Genomic DNA, 22364 nt, shown 5'->3' on the forward strand with positions numbered 1-22364 from the left:
TTTTCAAAGGGGTACGTGTGTAAAATTACCTGGTGGTCCAGTGGGGGGGTCCCGGCATGATCTCCCGCTCTCAGGCCATCGGCTGTGTTAATAAAAATGGCGCCAATGGCCCTTTGCCCTTACCATGTGACAGGGCAAAAGTAGCACCGGCACCATTTTGAATATTGGCAATACAGCCCGAGTGCAGGAGATCGCTCCCGGACCCCCGCTGGACCCCCAGGGACTTTTGGCCAGCTTGGGGGGGCCTCCTGACCCCTACAAGACTTACCAAAAGTCCAGCGGGGGACCGGGAGTGATCTCCTGCACTCGGGCCATATTGCCAGCATTCAAAATGGCGCCGGCGCTACCTTTGCCCTCACAATGTCATAGGCTTTTCTTTACCGACATTTGTCAGGGACATCATGCCGGTTTACATCGAACAAGGGAGAACAACATAGAAAAATCAGTTACAAAAAACAGGGAGCAGCAAACTGGGAGATGCAATCAAAATATGCATAATAGAAAACAATATAAAAGTTATCATAAAACTAATACAGAGACATAAAACGGAAGAAAATAACAGTGGAAAACTAAATACAAGTCATATATCAGTGTTTTAAGTAGCGTAAAGCAGAGGCATGTGACAAGGTAAAGCGGGCATTCAGTATACATGGAGAAAAGGGGGAAGGTTAGGAAGTTAGTTCAATGCCTGTTGGAAGAGCCAGGTCTTTAATTATTTTTTTGAACATATGTGAGTTTGGTTCCAAACGTAAAGTAGGAGGCATTGAGTTCCAAATTGTGAGTCCCGATCTTTTGTGGAGCCGAGGTGTGTGAGTTTGGGTGCAGGTGTGTGTTTGGTCCCTTTGTATGCAGATCTGGTAGGTCTGTTAGAGGAGTGAAAAAAGAGAGAGTCATTCATCCAGTTGAGGTCCTGGTTGTACAGGGTTTTGTGAATGATAGTGAGACTTTTGTAGAGGATTCTGAACGAGATGGGGAGCCAGTGGAGGTCTCTTAGCATGGGAGTGATGTGGTCCATTTTGCGTGTGTTGGTGAGGATTCTGGCTGCGGCGTTCTGTAGCATTTGGAGGGGTCTGTTGGACGAGTTGGGGAGGCCTAGCAGGAGGGAGTTACAATAGTCGGTTTTTGAAAAGATGAGGGCCTGGAGAACAGTACGGAAGTCATTGAAGTTGAGGAGGGGTCTGAGTTTCTTAAGTACATGAAGTTTGCAAAACATTCTTTGGTGGTGGTGTTTAAATTTTTTAAAGTTAAGCTGATTATCTATAATGACTCCCAGGTTCCGTGAATTTTGTGAGAAGTGGGATGAGTTGGGGTTAGATATGTCCTGAAAACCTAACTGGTTGAAGGAGCCCCCAAGGATCAGTTTGAGCAATCCCTGCCCAAGGTGATGGCTTAGTCTGCCTAATGTTTAAGCCGATCCTGGTCCCAGTCTCAGCAGATTTGACAGTGGTTGATACAGAGCTGGCTTTAACCATTTGGTGGACTAGGAGATCGCCTAGGGCGCTGGCTTCAAAAAACAGCAGCAGTCACTTCCAAACAACAGAGGTCCTGACAGCCACACAAACTCACAGAGCCATCAGCGCTTGTAATCACTTTGTCTTCACATCTGACCTGGGCACAGTAAACAGATAAACCAAATATTGCTTTCTGGCTTTGTTTGCTTTTGTGTTTTAGGTTTTATATTCTTAGGGACCTTTGTTTTGGTTTCTATTTTATTTTCCTGGGAATTTCAATGCCCTAACAAAAAAAAAATCAGAGGAAAAATAACTTTTCCACTGAACTTTCTCAAGTTTGTCGTAACATTTTTCCATTGATTTTTTTTTGTTAGAACATTAAAATTCCCAGAAAAAAAATCAAATAAATGCTGCAAACGAAGGACCCTATATATACTCTTTAAGTGATTTGATTCACCTTTGTGTCTACACCTCTGACAGAACTTAAATCTATTTACTGTTTGTTCCCAGAGGCACCTGTGGTGCAGTGAACAGGAAGAGAGTGGGTGAGGCTGGAGCATTTTCAAAGGGGTTAACAGATGGGAGATGAGAGGACATTGGAAATTGGTTGGTCATTTGTTGCATGCAGCTCGTCTAATGATTGTGCATCAGTGGAAAATTATTCCTTCTCGAAGCTGTTGGGAGTCCAAACTAACTGAGACAGCAGTATTAGAGAGGTTGACCTATATGCTCCAGAACAGAGTGGATACTTATAAGCAGATTTGGGATCCATATTGGAACTGGCGAGAAGTGGCTTGGAATGTATGATTGTTGTAGATTGCAGTGATGGAACTGAACACACGAAATTTGAGTCAAATATGGTTTATTGATTGTATGCTTTACACTCATCCAAATTTTGTGCTTATCGTACAGTTCATTGTTCTTGTTTCTGTTTACATAAATTTCAATAAAAAAGCAGTTATAAAAAAAATAGCATGTACAAGTATTTTGTAATTTTACAAGTGTCAAGAGTATTCGCATATTTTCAGTTTCATGCATACATTTTACCGGGAAATAAAAGGGGAGGTCTAGGGCAGTGTTTCTCAGCCACTGATCCATGGACCAGCAATAGTCCCTGGCAGCATTTTTGCTGGTTCACTGAGTGGCAGTCATTGCAGGAGGAAGCAGACCTGCACTGCAGCTACCCACTCTAGCTGCACAGGTCCCAGCTCCCACCTGGTCGCCAGCAGCCATGAGTGAGACATTCTCTACTGCCTTCAACCTTCAGATTAAAATGTCCCGGTAGCAGGCCCGGCGTGACCGGGTGTGTATACCGTGCATTTGCACAGGGCGGCACACCTTGGGGGGGGGGGGGGCGAAAGCAATAGAAGAGGCCACAAGGCCGCCAGCGGAGCCAAACCCACAGGTGGCTGAAGAGGAAGAGAGGCCGCAAGCAAAGTTCAACCTGCCAGCAGCAGAAGAGGAAGAGAGGCTGCTGGCTGCCACAAAGTTCAACCCACCAGCGACTGAACTTTTTCCACATGTGTGTGTGTGTGAGGCCAGTGAGGTAGATCTTTAAAAAGTACGCGTGCGCGTACTTTTGTTTGCGCAACTGGTGAGAACAAAAGTACGCCGGATTTTATAAGATACGTGCGTAGCCACAGGCCGCAGTGCCGGGGGACTCGGGACCGCCCCCGAACCGTCACCACGCCCCCGGACCCGCCCCAGACCGTCCCCTGACCCCGGACATGCCCCCCTCCCACCCCTTTTACGAAGCCCTGGGACTTATACACATCCCGGGGCTTTGCGCGCACCGGCAGCCTATGCAAAATAGGCGCGCCGGTGCGCGACTGCCCTCCATGTGTAAATCCGGGAGGATTTACACGCGCAGGGCTTTTAAAATCTAGCCCTGTGTGTATATATGTGTGTGTGCCTTTGAGAGCCTATTTATCACATATAGGCTTACACAGGCATGCGCATACATACATTATGTGTCTGTGAGGGAGGGAGTATGTGTGAGAGCATAGGCATTTATATGAGACAGGGAGTGTGTGAGAGAATAAATGTGTTATTGTGTGTGTGTGAGAGAGAGTGAGAAGATAAAGTTTGTGTGGTCCCAAACCCACAAAAATCTCAGGGTGACTGGAAATCAAAAGATCCCAGGTATGGAGAGCAGGAGATTTTTAAATCTTTAGTTTTAATTATTGGGTGTAATTTGATATTTTTGCTGTTTTGAAATTTTTTATTGTTTTTTGGGAAATATTAGAACATTTTTTTTGTATTGGTGTTTAGGAAATTGATATTTGATTCATTAACTGGTTTGAAATTGTTATTCTTTTTATGAATATGATTTTACTATTATTATGTTTTATATTTCTCAATTTTATTATTTATTGTTTATGAAGAATGGTTATGTTTTTGTTTTTCCATTGTTGCTCTGCATATAGAGGCTGGCTTGTTGTGGGTTCTAGTTCAGTTCTTCTCAGCACGTTTCTATTTATACTTTCTGGACTCTTTATTCTGTATTTGGTCAGAGTCTGTCTGTATTCTGCATATGTGACTGAGGTGAGCTAGTTTGCTGGCATGTAGTTTCTGTGTAGGTATCTATAGCAGCCTGACTTGCTCTCTTTTCCCAATTGGAGGTGTATTGGTGTTCTAGGACCTGGTTTAATATTTGCAGTGTTGCCTTTTCACAGATAAGGTTGCTCTATTTGAGTACTTTTATGGTATGGGAGGTTCACTATATTGTAATGGTAATTATGTTTATTCATGGCTTTCTGAGGTGCCATTATAAATTCCATAGGCATTCCAAGTGTCTTTTTTGCAGAGTTTTCTGGTGGCAAACAGCAGTGCATGTAAATATAATATATATGTTGTAAGTGATATTTTGCCGCAGAAGACTCTACTTGTGAATGTTCTTTTTCATGTAAAAATTGTTACAAGTGTATAATTAAATTTTGTGTGGCTATAGAGAGTGTGGGTGGTGGTGTGTGTGCAAGGCTCTAAGGTTTTCCTAGGGCATGAGGAGAAGTGGATAGGTGTCAGTTTTAAAAAATATAGGCCTAGATGCATCATTTTGCTATAAATTTCGCTGGAAGAGTGCCCATGATAAAAAAAGGGGGCATGGTTAGGGTAATTTTCAAGATACTGCTTTTAGCACCTTTCAGACTTTTAAAAGTTTCCCCTCATGCTCCCCAAGTGCTTATTTGTAATTGTTTTGTCTTGCCTGGCTTGGTTAGATTGCAAGCTGCTTGGGGCAGGAACTGATTTCTGTACAGCGCTGCATGTTTAATAGCAGAGGTAGCACTGGTTTTCAAGGGTCTGGTGTAACATTAAGATGTTGCTTTTTCATACATAGGGCTGTTGCTGTTTGAATGGTGGGAGTTAATGCTATTTTGGTATGTCAGGTTTGCTAATCAGGTTCTGAATGACTGTTTTGCATGGTTTTATATTAACCCTCCATAGTCGCAAGTACAAACTTAGGAGTAAATTTTCAAAAGGGGTTATGCATGTAAAAATAGCATATATGCGCATAAATAGCCTGTATTCGAGTACATGCTGTTTTATAAACATAAAGATTATATACATTTCGATTACATGTGTGCGTTTACCAGCGCAAAAAGGGGTTATTTATAGGCATTCCTGGATGGGAACAAGAGGAATGCATATAAGTTGCTATTTTATACGAGATTGATGCAAATAAGGCAATTTTACAACAGCTAATTTTCTAGCACAATTGATGTTAGACTCATCTGTTGTCTGCTATTTTTGAATGGGAGATCCGGGTAAACTGGGGGGAGTTCACAGTGAAGTACTAGAAGGGTCTCGGTGAACTAGAGATGGGCTGGGTGAACTGGTGGAGGTATCGTAAACTGGTGATTTCAAGTATGAGCAAATATTTTAAAATATACCTGCCCCTGCGTATAAACTGGGGTTTTACACGTACATGTTAAATTTTTCATGCATAAAATATGCGCATGTGTGTTTACAAAATAGGTAGAGTAAGTACATGTTTTCAATGCTTTGAAAATACTTGCACATACTACAACATGCATGCGGACTTTCAGAGCTAAACTACGTGGTATTTTATAAAATACTAGGATAAATCTCCATGTACGCCTGGAAATTCAGTAACTTGAATAGGTTTGAAAGTTATCCTTCCTGATTGTAAGCCTTCTGGGGTCAAGGAAAAACCAGCTGCACCTGAATGAAACTCCCTTTGACTTACTACTGAAAAGGTATGAGCTACAACTTAAAACAAAACAAAAACAAACAAACAAAAAAACAGAAATCTTCACAAAATACCTGGTACTATGCTTCTATGAATTTGTGTCACAAGGTGACAACAGAATTTGAATTTTTCTTTTGTATGGTGAGTAGTTCGAGGCAATGTTTCCTCAAATTTTTGAAAGACTGTGCAACTTTTTATAAGCCAAGTTCAAATTTGTGCACTACTCGCCAGTATAATATCAGGATTTCTTGTGCATGCTGTTTTGCTGTGTGTGTGGCGTTCCCAACTTGTGTGTGCGAGTGCACGTGCACACAGCTTAGAGGGAACAGTATTAAGGGGAAATATTCTAGTTCAGCTCAGCTATCCATTTCAGACATTACCTTCATCCAAAGCAGTATGGATTTCTTTTAATGTATACATTTTTGTATTGATGTTTTTGTGCATGCTACACATATTTGAGTTTCAGATTATATATATAAATATAGGGCCACTTGACAATAGTGATCATAACATGAAAAAATTTGAAATAATGACTGGAAGGGGGACAGTAAGTAAACCCACGGCTCTAGCGCTAAACTTTCAAAATGGAAACCGATAAAATAAGAAAAATAGACAAAAACTGAAAGGAGCAGCTACAAAGGTAAAAAGTGTGCAAGAGGTGTGGACATTGTTAAAAAAATACCATTCTAGAAGCACAGTCCAGATGTATTCCACACATTAAGAAAGGTGGAAGGAAGGCAAAATGATTACTGGCATGGTTAAAAGGGGAGGTGAAAGAGGCTATTTTAGCCAAAAGATCTTCATTCAAAAATTGGAAGAAGGATCCAACAGAAGAAAATAGGATAAAGCATAAGCTTTGGCAAGTTAAATGTAAGACATTGTTAAGACAGGCTAAGAGAGAATTTGAAAAGAAGTTGGCCATAGAGGCAAAAACTCACAGTAAAAGCATTTTTAAATATATCCAAAGCAGAAAGCCTGCGAGAGAGTCGTTTTTTTTTTTTTTATCGCCATAGCCACACTGAGCTGATCTCTTTCCTGGGTGGCAACTCCTAAGATAGAACCTAACATTGTGTAACTACAGCAAGGGTTATTTTTCCCAGAATGCATCACTTTGCACTTGTCCACGTTAAATTTCATCTGCCATTTGGAAGCCCAATCTTTTAGTCTCATAAGGTCCTCCTGCAATGCATCATAATCTGCTTGAGGTTTAACTACTCTGCATAATTTAGTGTCATTCGCAAATTTGATCACCTCACTCGTCGTACCCCCTATTCAGATCATTTATAAATATATTAAAAAGCACCGGTCCAAGTTCAGATCCCTGAGGCACTCCACTGTTTACCTTTTTCCACTGTGAAAACTGACCATTTAATCCTACTCTCTGTTTCCTGTCTTTTAACCAACTTGCAATCCACAAAAGAACATCGCCTCCTATCCCATGACTTTTTAGATTTCTTAGAAGCCTCTCATGTGGGATTTTGTCCAACGCCTTCTGAAAATCCAAATACACCATATCTACTGCTTCACCTTTGGCCACATGTTTATTCACCCCTTCAAGAAAATGTAGATTTGTGAGGCAAGACTTCCCTTGGCTGTGTCCCTTCAAACCACGTCTATCTAAATGTTTTGTGATTTTATTCTTTCTAACAATTACCTCAAGTTTCACCTAGAGCTGGAAAAATCCAGAATGCCTAAAATCAGGGATCTGGCATGCCAGGGAAGAGACATGAGTGCGGCCGGGGCCGGGGCCAGAAAGTAGTTGCTATGACAAATACTGCTAGCAGTGACAGAACTGAGCTGCAGAAGTCCTGGTGGTTGTCGCTGGCAAGGTCTTGTTGCTGAGCTGTGGAGAAGAAGAATATTGGAAGCTGGCAGGGAGATGAGGTTGTGGGTAGAGTATCTGGAAGAAGGCGAAGGAGGGAGGAAGAGCAGAGCTGCAGTTAGCTTATGGACAATGTGGCCATGGTCAGAAGTGCCGTACATTAGGTGGTGCCACAGCTCTCTCCCAATGTTGCTAAAAAAATAGCCTCTATTGTAATACTTTTGAGCCTGAGGAATTGCAGGCTGAAAATGACAGATTGCTCCTAACAGCTCCTCCTCTGGAGATAGCTCTGAAGCAACAGCTGCTTGTTGGCTTCTTTGTGGCTATTCCTGAGTTAGCCCACAGTGCCAAAGATTGGCGTTTGCACGCCTCTTTCTTCCTAGTGATCCAAAGGACAGGAGAGCAGAACTGGCAGCCCATGTTTTTAACTTCATGCCACTAGCTCCACTTTCACCTGCATAGTTCAAAAACTGTTTTGAGTAGGAGAGAGAGCCTAGAAGCACCAGCTGCTGATTCCCTCTACCTAACCACAGTGGGGGCGAGGGATTGGGAGGGGGGGGGGGGAGGAAACGAGGGATCGAAGGTGAAGGTAAGCTTGGAAAGGGGGCAGAGAAAGGAAAGGATGGAATGTGCAGTGGATGGTGGAGAAGGAAAGGGTGGAGGGTAGAGGTGAAAGGTGAAGGAGATGGTGGGAGTGGAGACAGGAAGGAATGGAAGAAAAGATGGGTTGGAAGGTGAAGGAGAGGAAGGGAAGGATGGCAGGTGAGGAACAGAAGGTTGGATTGTGGGGCATGTGAAAGTTGAGATAGGATGCTCAGGAAAGATGGAAGGTGATAGAAGGTTAGAAGGTGAGAGGAGGAAAGGAAGAAGATGATATGACTTGTAAAATATGAAGAGGAGGGAAAGGATGGAAAGTGAGAGGAGTTGGTAGGTAAGAGGGGATGGAAGGTGGTGGAGGAGGTGGAAAGCAGAAGGAAGAATGGAAATTGAGGGAGTTGTAAGATGAAGGAGGGAAGAGGAGAGGAAGGATGGAAGATGTGAGAGAAAGAAGATGAGGGAGAAAGTGAGGGGAGGCAGAGAATGATTTGGGAGATGGGGGGGGGGGTCATTATGCAAGAATGGAGACAGCTGTTGAGAGAAAGGAAAAGGGGTGCAAACTGGAGATAGTAAAGGGAGCAAACCAACAAGTGGGGATTGGGGTTCTGAGAAGGAGCAATAGAAGGGAGAGTTGGTAAGGTATGTAGGGTCGGGATATAGAGAATTGAAGGGGGAGAAGGAAGGATAAAATCTAGCTTTGAGTTTATAGTGAGGCGCAGAGAGAAAAAATGGAGAAAACGAGATTACAGGGAAAGAGTAATGTCAGAGATGTAGGGGAGGAAATGAAGAAAACAGGAAGGGAGAGAGAAAAAAACAGAAAATGGACAGAATCAAGGCCCAAAGAGATTGGAAAAATGTCTACACAACAAAGATAGAAAGAAGATTTTATTTTCTGTTTAATGAAAGGAATACGCCAACATTTGGAATATGTGATTTATAATATCTTTTTATTTTGCACGTGTGTCTACTTATATATTATTATAAGTTAGTGGCTTATTAAATTGTTTTCCCCCTGCTTGGTTAGGGTAAATTAAATTACAAAGGAGATAGCCCCTGGTCACTTCCCTTCTGAAGTCTGAAATGCCAAGATAGAACAACAAATATTCCTTTGAAGCTGACAGAAGAGCCACTATCATTTCATTGTTATGGTTATTATCTTCTCTTTGATATCCCAAGGGAGCCCCATTGGCTGGAAGCAGATGCCAGATTATTAACTAGACTACACTGACATCAAGTGAACTTTACTGGACAGGAGAAGATATTAGAATTTATTATAATTAACCTTCCATGAAATACAATTTATTTGAACTGATGAATTGTAGACTTTTTTTGTATCAGAGCTTGGGTAGACAGTACCTGCATGGAGCCAATGAGAGGCTAGGAATTAAATACTACTAAGATTTTTTATTTATAAAAGGTAATGTTGTTTTTGTTTAAGGAGAGAGAGAGAGAGAGAGATAGCCATGAGATTGGCTTTAATTGCAACTTCCAACTGACTATTTTTATTTATTTATTTATAAAATTTTATATACCGTCGTTTAGAGAGCTTTCATCACAACGGTTTACAGTGTCATAAAAATAAACATAAAACAATACTATAAAAGTCAAGGAAACTTAAAAGAACAAATCTTAACTATGAGTTACACATTGCGAAAGAGTTAATTCTCACAGCAATGCAGTAATTCCATGAAAATACAGAAGAAAGTAGTAACAGGTTGCATTACAGTTAGCAATAAGCTGTGAAAAAGGACTTTTAGAAAACCAGTTTTAGATAGTTGGAAGTTTTCTTGTAGTAGTACTGTGACAGATAACTATTTGTTATTTTGTAGGAAGGGAAAGGAAAGTGATTTCCAGATATTCCTTGACTTTGTTTTGTTTCAAGTTAGATGAACATTATTACGAATAGTTGCTTTAACACTACTAATAGTAGTCTTATTGAGTTGGAGAGGGTTCTCAGAAGATTTTCTGTGCATTTATTCAGGATAGAGAGGGAATCTTTGTAGAAGATTCCCAGATTCAAAAGGAATGCTGAAAAGATCCCTAAAGCATTGGCAACTGCTTCATCAAACATCTGGACAGCAGAGATGTTCATCTAAAGTATTCTACAATCATGTGAGATTAAACTGAGAACATATGCTAATATGCTGGCCAGAATTTAGGTGGTAACTGATATTTTTCTTGAACTGAGATGTAGGGCAGGGTAGCGGCTTTCTGTTTTAACTTACAAAAAGCTAATTTTCATAATTTTCCAATGCTAATACATTTTTCTTTTATGATAATACCATATATGTTTCCTATAGAGTATAAAAATCTAAATATGTTATATAAATGTGCATGCACTAATTTTGTTTGCATTACTTGCAATAGTAATGCATTGTGGTGGTACTTTTCAAACACATGTATATTCCTAAAATGACTTTTGAAAATTGCTACCTTTATGCATGTAACTCTTTTGAAAATTGACTCCAGGTGGCTGAATATTCAAAAGGTTTTATGTGCACAAATGGACTTTTGAAAATAGCTTGCTTTATGATATTTTTACGCACATAAGGGTAGATTTTAAAAGGTGTGCACGCACATGGACGTGCTGATTTTATAACATGCGTGCACCAGCGTGCACATGTTAAAAAATAAGTGGGCCGCGCCCACATTTGTACCGGATTTTATAATCCACGCACAAGGAGAGGTAAAATTTTGCAAATTTGCATAGCATTGAGATCAGGGCTCCTCCAGTTCCCTTCCAGTCTGCTCCAATTTAGGAGCGGACTGGGAGGGATTTTTCCTACCCCCTACCCTAACCTCCCTTCCCCTTCCCCTCTCCTCCTCACCCTCTTAATCCTCCCGACCTGAAGTAACTTGCGTGCACCGGGACAGCGATGAATGCGCTGTCCCGGCCCACCCCCGCTCCGCACCCTGGACCTCCCATCCCCGCCCCCTTGCTCGCCCATTTGTCAGGGCCCGGCACGTATATGCGAATCGCCAATACGTGTGTGGCTGGGCCCTTTATAAAATACGCGCATAAGTGGCGATTTCTATGCACGTGGCAGATTTAAAATCCGGCCAATATTTCCTTGAAAATTTGCTCCTTGTGTTTATCTTATGCTGGTTTTGCTTGCTGCTCTAACCTGTCCTCCCCATCCTGGGAGAAACTTTAGTTGTGTGGGTATGTGGCACATGCTCAGGCTAAACCATACAGTTTAGAGGTAGAGTTATTTATGTGACTCCCCCTCCATAGGGGGTTACATTATAAATAATGGTGTTAAGTTTTACATTTAAGAACATTTAGCTGAGTCTCCCATAGTGTTGTGAGTTGTGGATAGAGTAAAGGTGCACTTTTCACTTCTTCATAGGTGCCATATTGCTCAGCTACAGCTCTGAGGAATGGTCTTTGGATGGAGAATGAGAGGGAAAGGAAGATCAAAGGAATGTAAAAGTAGAGTAAAAGAAAAAAAAGCAGAAAGGAAATTAGCCAAAAGAAAACGTGAGAGAATAATAATTTTCCTTGGCTTCTAAAATATTTTGGTTTGCACCTAAGATGCTAATGTATTAGCCTGCAGGGCTGGTTGTGAAAATTGGAAATTAACATGCAATATTTTTCCTTAATATGCAAATTGGATTCCTGGGCATTTTTGTAGAGTAAAATTTAGGCAAATTCATTGCTTTGTGCAACTTTTATGTAAAGTTTTGCAACTCATTAGCAATTTTACATACTTTTTGCAAATTCCTTTCCAAATGCAAAGTTATGCATGAAAAATAATTCAAATAGCACATACAAAATTGACAAATGCCAATACGTGTATTATTTGCTATTTTGGAATGTGTTATCGCATTTGCAAAGACATTCACTTTAGTGCTTCAGTCCCCAAGCTTGTTAAGTATTTTTCCATCCCAGCACCCTAAAAAATACAACAAAACTAAAACAGCCATAGCAGAAATTAATTGAGTGATGCTTAAAGTTAAATTGTTAACAATGTTTTTCAATGTTTATGATTGACAGCAATAAAAATTACAAATTAAAAAAAAAAAAGGATAGCTAAATGCTATTTATGTATGATTTATAGGAAATAGATAATGGTTGCATATTAAATAAAGGTTATATTGTGTTTGCTTAAGAGGAGAGGAGTTTTCTTGAGTAATTCGGGACTTTGCCACAGATTCTGGAAACACCTTCCCTAACTTGTCGCTATATATATCTAACTCTAACTAATGGGAAACCCAAAAACCTGCAGCATGCATAAGCAGAAAAGCAGTTCCCAGTAAGTGACCAGCATGTTCACTCTGTTGAAATACTGCTTTAAATAGCCTTTATGATCATGAAACATCAAGGATATGTTTCTCCTGACCTGCAGGCCACCACAGCTTTTCCATCAAAATTTTAAATCATGTGATTTTTGTTTTTAAATTGTAAGCTATTTCCGTGTGTATGTTATTGCCTCTTGGTCTTGTTTGTGCTAGTTAAGAGCAAAGGTAAGCTGTTTGTCAGCTTTTCAGATTCCATCAGGAATAACACGTTAGTGATATGATTTAAGTTTTGGGCAAAAGTAGGAGGTGGAAGGATTGCGGGAAAGCAAAACATCTGCAACTCAGTTTGTTTGTATAATTTGAAAATAGTGCATCTTTTGCACAAGGATATAACTTCCTTGCAATTTCAGGAAGGGCAACTAATCTACAGCTTTATTGGTCTAGCCTTAGGCTGGATAGCTTTCAGTTGCAGTATTTAAAATGCATGGCGTCGCAATTGTGAACCAAACGCAGCAAAGCATTCCAGACCGGACTTCAGTGAATGTGACCATGATGATCCAAATCCCATGTTAATACAGTGTGTGATGATAGGACACTAACTTAGCCCCCAGATAACATTGCATTAAGTGTGAAATCTCGCACTGCTCACATGAAAATTCTTTTTCACATCTTTTGCAGTTTTGTGCACAGAAGTGTTAATGCAATATTCATACAGTAACACTGCAGTTAATTCTAGATAATTAAATTAGAAATGCTAAAATTAATTTGGAGTATTATCTAAAGAGTTTACACTGCTACAAGTGTATGGTTAACTAAAATGTACTGTATTTTAATATTTGTGTGTTTTTGATGTTTATTTTAATTTATGATCTATTATGAATGTATTTCTGTGATCCGTACTGAGCACATTGGGCCTGATTTTAAAAAGCATTTACTCGAGTAAAACTGAGTTTTACTCGAGTAAGTGGGCTTTTGAAAATTGCTACAATATACGCCATTTAATTATCCATAGGATTTACTCAAGTAAGTGCAATTTACTCAAGTAAATAGCTTTTGAAAATTGCTACAATAGTATGTTACATTTACGCGTGTAACTCCTTTAAAAATTGCCCTCATTGTGTACTTGGAGATTGAGGAATATAAGTATTTTAAATAAGACCTCCCAGCTATATTTATTTATTTATTTATTACCAACCCAAAAGGTAATTGGTTCCCACTGGCCTCTTCACATAGTATACCATAAAAAAATAGTGACGATTTCTCTGTTTCTGGTCTTAAATGGCTAAACAACTTTTTAAAAAATGATGATTTCTCCAGTAGAAATCATGTCTGGTAGAAAGTGCTTATGGAACCACGACGAGTGGGCAGGTGTGCCTGTACTAACCTAATCAGCATGTACGTAGCTAAAGAAGCATTTCCTAACCTGTTCAAGCCCAAGGCAAATCTACATTAACAAAAGTGTTGTGTGGTACGGCAAAAGAAGAGCTAGGCAGCGCGCGCTGGGCTCGGTGCGCGCAGGTTGCACAAATGTGCACCCCCTTGCGCGCGCCTACCCCGGATTTTATAAGATACGTGCGGCTACGCACGTATCTTATAAAATCCAGCGTACTTTTGTTCGCGCGCGCGTATGTTTTTAAGATCTACCCCTTAGAAAGTAGTTCCTGCACATTTGAGAACCACCAATGCTGTCTCTTGTTGCTGTGAGATGCTGACAGCAGAGAATGAGCACTGGTCTGGACCTGGTATTGCTGATTTTTCCATGGACCACCTGAATATGTCTGATGGCACACTGGTTGGGAAACACAGCTAAAGGTACCTAGTTATCCCAGGTTTTTGTCCTAATCTCTAAACACTATATCCTGTCTCTCTGATTTTTTTTTTCACTAGGTAAGACCAGAACAAAAGATAAATACCGAGTGGTGTACACAGACCACCAGCGCCTGGAGCTGGAGAAGGAGTTCCACTACAGCCGGTACATCACCATCAGGAGGAAAGCAGAGTTGGCTGCCACCCTGAATCTCACAGAGCGACAGGTCAGTGAGTCAACATACAAACACTGCACATGGAGGAGCTCAATAGTCAATTATTAGGCAAGGTTTTCTCAGAGCAATATTTCATAATCAAGCTTACTTTAACACTAGAAGACAATAATTATGGCCATATATTTCATATGGAAATCCTGTTTTCTCTGAATTTCTATGATTAGTGACTTGTGTGACATATCTTACTAGTTTTAACAAATCTTGACATATGAAGAAGGAACTTATATGGGCTTGAAAACTCATGTGCAACATCTTTGGATAATATTATATTGATCCAATAAAAATATTACAACTTACAAAGATTCCAACTTATTATCAAGAATGCTTTACATTAAAAATCTAAACATCTTAGAGTAAAACCTTGTTCAATTTAGTCCCTACAATAGAAATTGAATTGTTGATGTGACCTTGGTATCTCAGTTAAATTTGGAGATACCTTCTCTGCTATCTGCCCTGGGTAAGATCTTTACATTTTTTTTATTTATATGAATTATTAACTCAAAGATGAAGAAATTACTTCAATATAGAAATACAGCACATCTTTCCAGGTAAATATATACTGTCATATAATAATATAACAGAAAAAAAGAAATACCTAGAAAATAATTGAAGCCCACAATTTGGGGTGGTGGAGAGGGAGAAAAGAGGAAACAGAAATAAAGAACAGAATAAAACAATAAAAATCAACAGAAATCTAGGGAGCAAGCAAATTAACCATAGTCCTCCACCAGAGAAGCCATATTCCCCAATCAGCTGCTTTGCCTGCAATAAATCTACGAAAATGTCGGGATCATAAAATAGATAAGTAGCCCCTTGCTACTTAATTACTCATCTAAGTGCCTGGGTAATTTTTCAAAGTAAGTCAAAAGATGTTCACTGGTCCATGATTTACATTAGTGGTATTCACTACAGCCCTCAAAAGCCACCAGCAGGATTTCCCTAATGATTATACATGAGATAGATTTGCATGCCTCCTACTTGCACATTTATCTCAGGCATATTCATTATAGATAGCCTGAAAACCTGACCTGTTGGTGGCACTCGAGGGCTGGGAGTGATATCATTGCTTTATATCATTGATGAAAAAAGATGCCATAGCAATTACACATTTGTTTGAAAGCCTAAAAATTGATCCTTGCTTTTCACCTATATGGATTTTCCCACTAGTGGTTTCCTTGGCCCTAGTTCTGAAATTCTAGGAAAGCAACAAGATAAATGTCTTTCTTCTTTCCTTCTTTTGGGTAATTGGAGGGGAACAACTTTAAGTCTCCACTTATAAAAAGAAAAGTGAAACAAGATCTACAAAGAGGACCATCTTTTCTATCTAGCATCTTTCTCTTTCTCTTCTACCTATTCCTCCTCAAGTTTTTGTTCTTCTCCTACCTTTTATCTTATTTTGTTCATTTACCATCCTTTTGTCTTTTCTCCCATCTCCTTCCTATGTCTTTTTCTCATCTGCTCTGTTCATCTCCCTCTTTTTTATATATTCTTATTCTTTCTGGCTTCTTCTGTCTTTTCCGTTCAATATTTTTTTCCTTTCATTTTTCTTGTCTTATTTTTTTCTATTTTCACCTTACATCTTCTCTTTTCCTCCTACTCATATTAATTGCCTCTGCTGTGCAGGTGAAAATTTGGTTCCAAAATCGGAGGGCAAAAGAGAGGAAAGTGAACAAGAAGAAGATGCAACAACAGTCCCAGCAGGCTAGCACCACCACGCCTACTCCACCCTCAGTTGGCACCATCGGGGGCATTGGGAGCATCTGTAGTAGCAGTAGCAACAACAGCAGCTTAGTCTCCCCCTCTACAATGACTATCAAAGAGGAATACATGCCTTGAAAGCAACTGTAAATCTGTATCATACACAGAAATGTACATGGAAACATAATAGGCTCTTGTGAGTCTAGATATAATCACATCACGAAAGCAACCATTTTTCAGCTGATGTCATTTCCTTTTCACCCAGTGGATGTCACTTCCTCTACAACCAGACGAAGAAGAAAAAGCCAATTTTACTTTGGATTACATTTTTATATATGTTTGATTTGTATAAAAAAACAAAACACTTCAAAGCTATGTTAGTTAATGTTACTGTATATTTTAGGATAATTATTAATCTGGAAGATATATTTTTACAAATGTGGAAAGATGGATATTTGGGGTGAATGGGGAGGGGGCCAGCAAACTTTCATACATGGAAAAGATATTGTTTAGAAGATTTGGACAGGAGATGACACATACAAAGCCTTTGGTTCCAGACTCTTCTCGAAGTTAGAGAGTAATAACAGAGGGGGTTAATTCATAACAGAAAAATTGAAAAGTTTAGCAAGGAAATGTAAGAGCAATATACTAAATAGGGGGAGAAGGGAAGAGACCTTTTTATACAGTGTTCTAGGAATGTCTCTGAACAAATTCCTGTGAAGCTAACGGTTTTCTGATTAAAAGAGTTTAAACTACTACAAAACAGAGATCCAGACGTATTGCATAAAGTTCAAAAGTGAAACATCAGTGGTATATATCAAACTTGAAAAAGGGATGTCAGGGACATTCATACAATATATGTTTCCAGCAGTTTAGAGCAAACATGAACAGGGACTCTGAACCTTTGTTCTCAGCGTCTTCCTGGATCGAATAATGTATTTGCTGCAAAGAGAAGTACATGGCTTTTGTTTTTGCTGAAGATTTACACTCATTAATTGATTATTTTCTGCACAGTGATTTGATTAAGCACAGTGGGTTTTTTTGAATATGAATACGAGACTATATCAAAAATAAAAGCTGAGGTCTCATGGGAGAGATGATGATTCCATTATGGGTCTTGAAATACTGACTAAACACAATGTCCCTGACGAGCTTCTTTTTCAGATTTGATATATGCAGCTATTTTATCTCTTCTGAGTAAACGAGACCAGGGGAGATGCAACTAGCTGTTCTCAGCCCAGTCGCGTCGAAAGGCAGCTCCTGGCAGCAGATGCAAAGGAGAGAGGAAGCAGAAAAGAACGGAGGGGTAGCAATCAAAGTTAAACGAAATACTGTGCCAGCGCAGTCCTTATAATGGAATGTACGTTGCATGATAAGTAGGTGTTCTTGCCCCGGAATAAGCACATTGCATGGGGAGATTTGAGCCTTGCAGCAAGCTATATAGCCCCTTTATCATCATGTTACATTTCAGGTACCACTGGTTTCACATTCTCCATCCCAAGGCCTGTAGCTTGAATCTTTTCTCAGCGGACACAGAATTCCAGCTCAGTTTTTCTTTCTTACACACGAATTAAATGGGAGGAATCATTATAATGTTTTTATATCTCTCTTATATTTTTTCCATACCTTGTGCAGCTTCGAAAATGAATCTTAAATTTTTCCTGACATTTTCCTCATTCTGCTCTTCTATTTTAATCTGTTGCCATCACATATTGAAATTGAGGATGGCCCCATTGTAGGTGGACAACTTCAATATCTTCTGTGGCAATGCTGATGATGGACTCACTTGGGTGAGATCATAGTATTCAGAGTTTGCTGTGTTGCAAAGCAAACTGCATGTCATCATGATCCAGCCTTGGTTCATTTATTAAGCCTTTTTCCCATAGACACAGAACCTGAGAACATCCATAATAAATAAGGCCTTTTGATTGAAACGTAAGAGGGTGCTTGGATAAATGAATCCTTCAAACATAATGTGGCGTAATACCCTGTGCTCAGAGCTGGCGCATGGATATTTTATTTATTGCTGGCCTGGGCAGACTCATGTTTGCTACCATGTGTCATCCTTCCTAGTATACTTCCATCCTCTCCTTCCACCATCCGCCTGCCTACTCTCTGCCAAAGAAGAGATGTGTGGAATAAGCCTTGGGCCTGTCTGCAGGCAGGGAGCAATAACAGCACGCTGCGTGGAGAGATTGTGAGCCAGTGAATGCTCACAGTGCCAGCAGTAGCTCCTCCTCCTCCTCCTCCTCCCATGCGGGTTTCCTGTTTGTGCCGCAGAGGAGGAGAGACCACTGTGAGGACTGTGTATACTCATAGCTCCCATGCTCAGAGACAACGTGCTACAGCAGGCAATCACAGGGCCACCCACACAGCATTGCGACTTCAGAAAAGCAGGTAGAAAGGAGGTAGGAGAGAGGGAGAGGCAATGGAGGTGCATTGGGGAAGGAACAAAGGTTCAGGGGAAACTGAGATTTTGCTACCTTAGATGGTATCCTGTGTTGTCTGCATGGTATCACTGACACTTTCCGTCTTAAAAGCCTTCTGAAAAGATTGTTGACTTTATAAGGGATACCATGAACAATACATATTCTTATACATATGCACTTTTTTATTGCTATTTCTGAGGCTCTTAAGATTCTCCAATGCTAGCACATTATTGGCTTTTGGCAGCCTTGGTTTCATAATACTCTTCCTAATGTATTTGTCATCTCCATCTCCAGGATGAAAAGCCCCAGTACCAGGTGGCACTCAGATGGGAGTTAGAAAATCAGACATGGATTAATATCTCATGATGACTGAAAGGCCAGTGTGCTAAAATTAATCAGTTCACATTAATGGCCCATTTAGTGACACACAAATTAGTTTTGTGTTAATTTACTATCATTAAAGTTAATGTGGTGATATCACCAAAACTACTTAACTATATCTCCCAAAGATGTAGTTAATATATATATATTTATATATATTTATATTTTCTTTTTACCTGGCAGTTTCCTTCAGATTGTTTGGGCTTCCAACTCAATCAGAACTAGAACTGGAATCTGGCACCATGAGCCTTTATGCACAACTACCTGGGGATTTCATATCCCACCTCCCCAACAGGCTTTTCTTTATAAGTGGCAAGATAAATATAATAACGTTTCTAGTCTGGTCATTACAGTGACGGTCCTAGGCCAGTGGCCCTCACCAGAGCTCCATCTGGAGCCTTGCAATCATGGGCTTAGATGTTACCATTAAATGGTGACCATGACTCCCTCTCCCCGGAGTAGCATTACCAGCCCCCACCAACCTAGGGAGCAGAAGAACTGACTCGGAGGCTCTCACTATGGGCCTTTCACATGGTGGTGGACAGCACTGCCACTGAGCTGTTAAGTGTTTTTGCATTAAAGGGTTTCGGTTCATTTTGACGAGTTTGAAAAGGTATTATTTTTCTATTTGCTAATAGGCAATGAGCTGTTTTGCATCTCAACAGCTCACTTGCTTAGGCTTTTGTGTTAAAACTCTTGTGAGCTAAATAACCTGCATTAAAAGCACTTTTAATGCATACAAACTAGATTGAGCATGTTAATATCACTTTTAATGCTCGAGAAAAGCATTAGTGCACTTTATTAAGTTGGTCTCACAGTTTGGCAACATTGATATCGGCTTTACGTACTGTATTCATTCTCGGTAAGCAGCTATAGTCACCACTCTCTTTTATATCAAATTTTGCACTAAAACATTTAAAAACCTTTCTTCATTCTTTGCCTATGTAAAAAATGAGACGTTGTTTCTTGTTCTGTCTATGCCTGTCATTCAAGTCTCCCTCCGGCTTCCAGCAGCATCATTTATATTGAGTCTTGGGAGCCGGGGCTGGAAAAACCCCCAAATTTTGAAGACCCAGCTCAAAGAAATGTCCTTTTACTATTTATGATGTTGCCTGTATTTTACTTTTTATTGGTTTTTTTGGAGGGGATGGGGGTTGGGTTTATTTTGCTTTGTATCTTTCTTTGTCCCTCGTTCCCTTAAGCCTTTCCCCCCTCCCCTTCCATCTCCTCTACTCCTTTTGGGGAAGAGTTGCAGGGGACATCTCTGGTGGTAACTCCTCTCTCGCCCGCTGTTCCACCAGGCTCCTTCCCACTCACGGCAGCTTCTCCTGCACGGGTCCTTTCTCCGGCGGGTCCCGACGGCACCTTGTCTGGCCCAGGCTCGTCTCTTCTCCATCTCAAGTGTGATGGCAGTTTCTCTAGCAGGGACTTTTCTCCTTTCCCTTCCAGTAGTACTTTCTGAGGTGCTGAAATCAATCTGTTCACTGTAGTGGAGACAATAGATGAGAGATGGAAGAGTACCAGAAAGTGAAGACTATTAGCACTCTGATAATGCTACCAAACTGGATCTAGAGCAATCATGGAACTGATGCAGTGCGATTTGGTAGTGTGTCCATCAATCTTCACGGGTAGTTTTCAAGCGTAAATGAGTTTATTTCCAACATTGTCAAAAGTTTATCATGGTGTTTTCTTTCATTTTCAGAGAGACACTTTTATAAAAGAGATACTGTTTTGGTAGCAGCAAAATCTTTTTATGGGCCGTGCTGATATAAACAACTCCCTCCAGCTGATTAATTTATCTTATTCAATCCAGGCAATAATGGATAACACAGTACCTGCATACCTAAAACAAGAAAGCTAAGTGGAAAAACAGTGGGGAAAGGTTAATTGTGAAGAGGTTTTTTTTATGAGACTGCCAACTGCAAATGACAATCACTTTGTTATGCACTATGTATGTGTATTTTTTGCTTTCATTATCCTGCAGGTAATTGATAACACACATTGTTCTACAATAGCACACAACTAAAAATTTCACCCATACATCTGTGCTCTCATTGAGTTTCCCATCAGTACGGTTTCCTGATGGCATCACACTTTTTTTATGATGTCATTAGGATCACTTATCCTGATGATATCATGCCTAATTCCTCTGCAATGTCATCATAGGATTGGTTTGTGCAAGCATCCCAAGGACACAGTTGTAATTTTATGAAGGCATGGGCAGTTTATTAAGAAACATCTGTCTGCTAATACATGTTACGTCCTCCCCTGCCTGTTTTCCACTTATTCATGACCGTTTTGAGCAACCCAGTGCTGCTTGCCTAACCAAAACTGTGCACGGGAAATCTTTTGCTAGTTTATTAGCCCCAATAAAAAGCAGAAACTCTAATTGTCTGCATCCTTAGCTTAGAAAAACATAATGGGAGTACTTTTCCAAAGCATTTATTCGCAGGAAAGGGCTTTTTGAGAATTACTCTTGGGGTTGTATGTGTACAAGTACACACGGAAGCGATTTGTCCACATACTTTCACGTGTATTTGAAAGATGCATTCCTGGGGGGCAGAGTCTGGGCGGGGGAAACCATTTATGCATATACTTTCGATTTTCGAAAGAATGAATGTAAATGTCTGCTCCCACACTCGTAAACGAAAGTGCGCGCGTGCCATGCAGGGAATACGCACGCGCACCTGCTAATTTTCAATATGGATTTATGTACATTGCTGTGAAAATTCGGCCTGAAATCCACGTGTACAAAGTGTGCGCCGACTACAGCCCTTGCATGTGGGCTGTTGTAAAACTGGGCTCATTCTCTCGTCGAAAGCAGTGCATTTGAGAAGCAAGTGATCTTTGTCTGAGCATCTCCCTTGGAACATCTCTATGCCACCACGCCGATAATACCCAGCTTTCCAAGCAAAACCTCCTTGTGACAGCAGCCTAGCCTCTGGGAACCCATAGCAATATCCTTATGTTATAATATGTGAAACAATCCGAGGTCTGAATGTGATATATGATCATTTGGATATACAGTGATTTTATTTTTCAGACGTTTTCCTGACACAGATTGCATTTTTAGCTTGGGAAACCCTATCTGTTCAAAAGGAGAAGAACTTGGGATCCTCTGATCTGGATACATATTGGGGACATGTTCACAGAATTTTCATTTTAATTAGAAAAAAACCCATTCTGTTCTTTTATATGAGAAAGTACATTGATGTTTATATTTGCTCTAACCTTAGGGTCATGGTTTTGTATATAGAGTTGAACTTTTTTGAAACATCTTTAAAAATAAAAAATATACACAAGATACATGTGTGCATGTTATCCCACTTTACTGCCTTCATGACAGGTTGGATCATGTCCCAGAAAGGCACCCATAATGTGATTTATAGGTGCCAAAAGCAGATAGTGTCAGGGACATGATTTGCACTGAGCCTGGAAAGAAGGTCAGCTCACCCAATGAATCCTCCTGATTTATCTCGCAGCTAGGTTGAC

The 22364-nt window shown here is 40.2% G+C and overlaps 1 protein-coding gene across 1 annotated transcript in view; it reads left to right on the forward strand.

The window, feature by feature from the left end:
- The window catches only part of CDX1 (caudal type homeobox 1), a 61502-nt gene extending 45012 nt beyond the window's left edge, over positions 1 to 16490 (forward strand). Inside the window, 2 exon segments of the mRNA XM_029583842.1 lie at positions 14210 to 14355; positions 15988 to 16490. Of these exon segments, the coding sequence (XP_029439702.1) occupies positions 14210 to 14355; positions 15988 to 16200 (359 nt within the window). The 3' untranslated portion in view covers positions 16201 to 16490.
- The last annotated feature ends 5874 nt before the right edge of the window (positions 16491 to 22364 follow it).

The sequence above is a fragment of the Rhinatrema bivittatum genome, chromosome 18 (genome assembly GCF_901001135.1).
Source record: "Rhinatrema bivittatum chromosome 18, aRhiBiv1.1, whole genome shotgun sequence".
NCBI classification, from domain to species: domain Eukaryota; kingdom Metazoa; phylum Chordata; class Amphibia; order Gymnophiona; family Rhinatrematidae; genus Rhinatrema; species Rhinatrema bivittatum.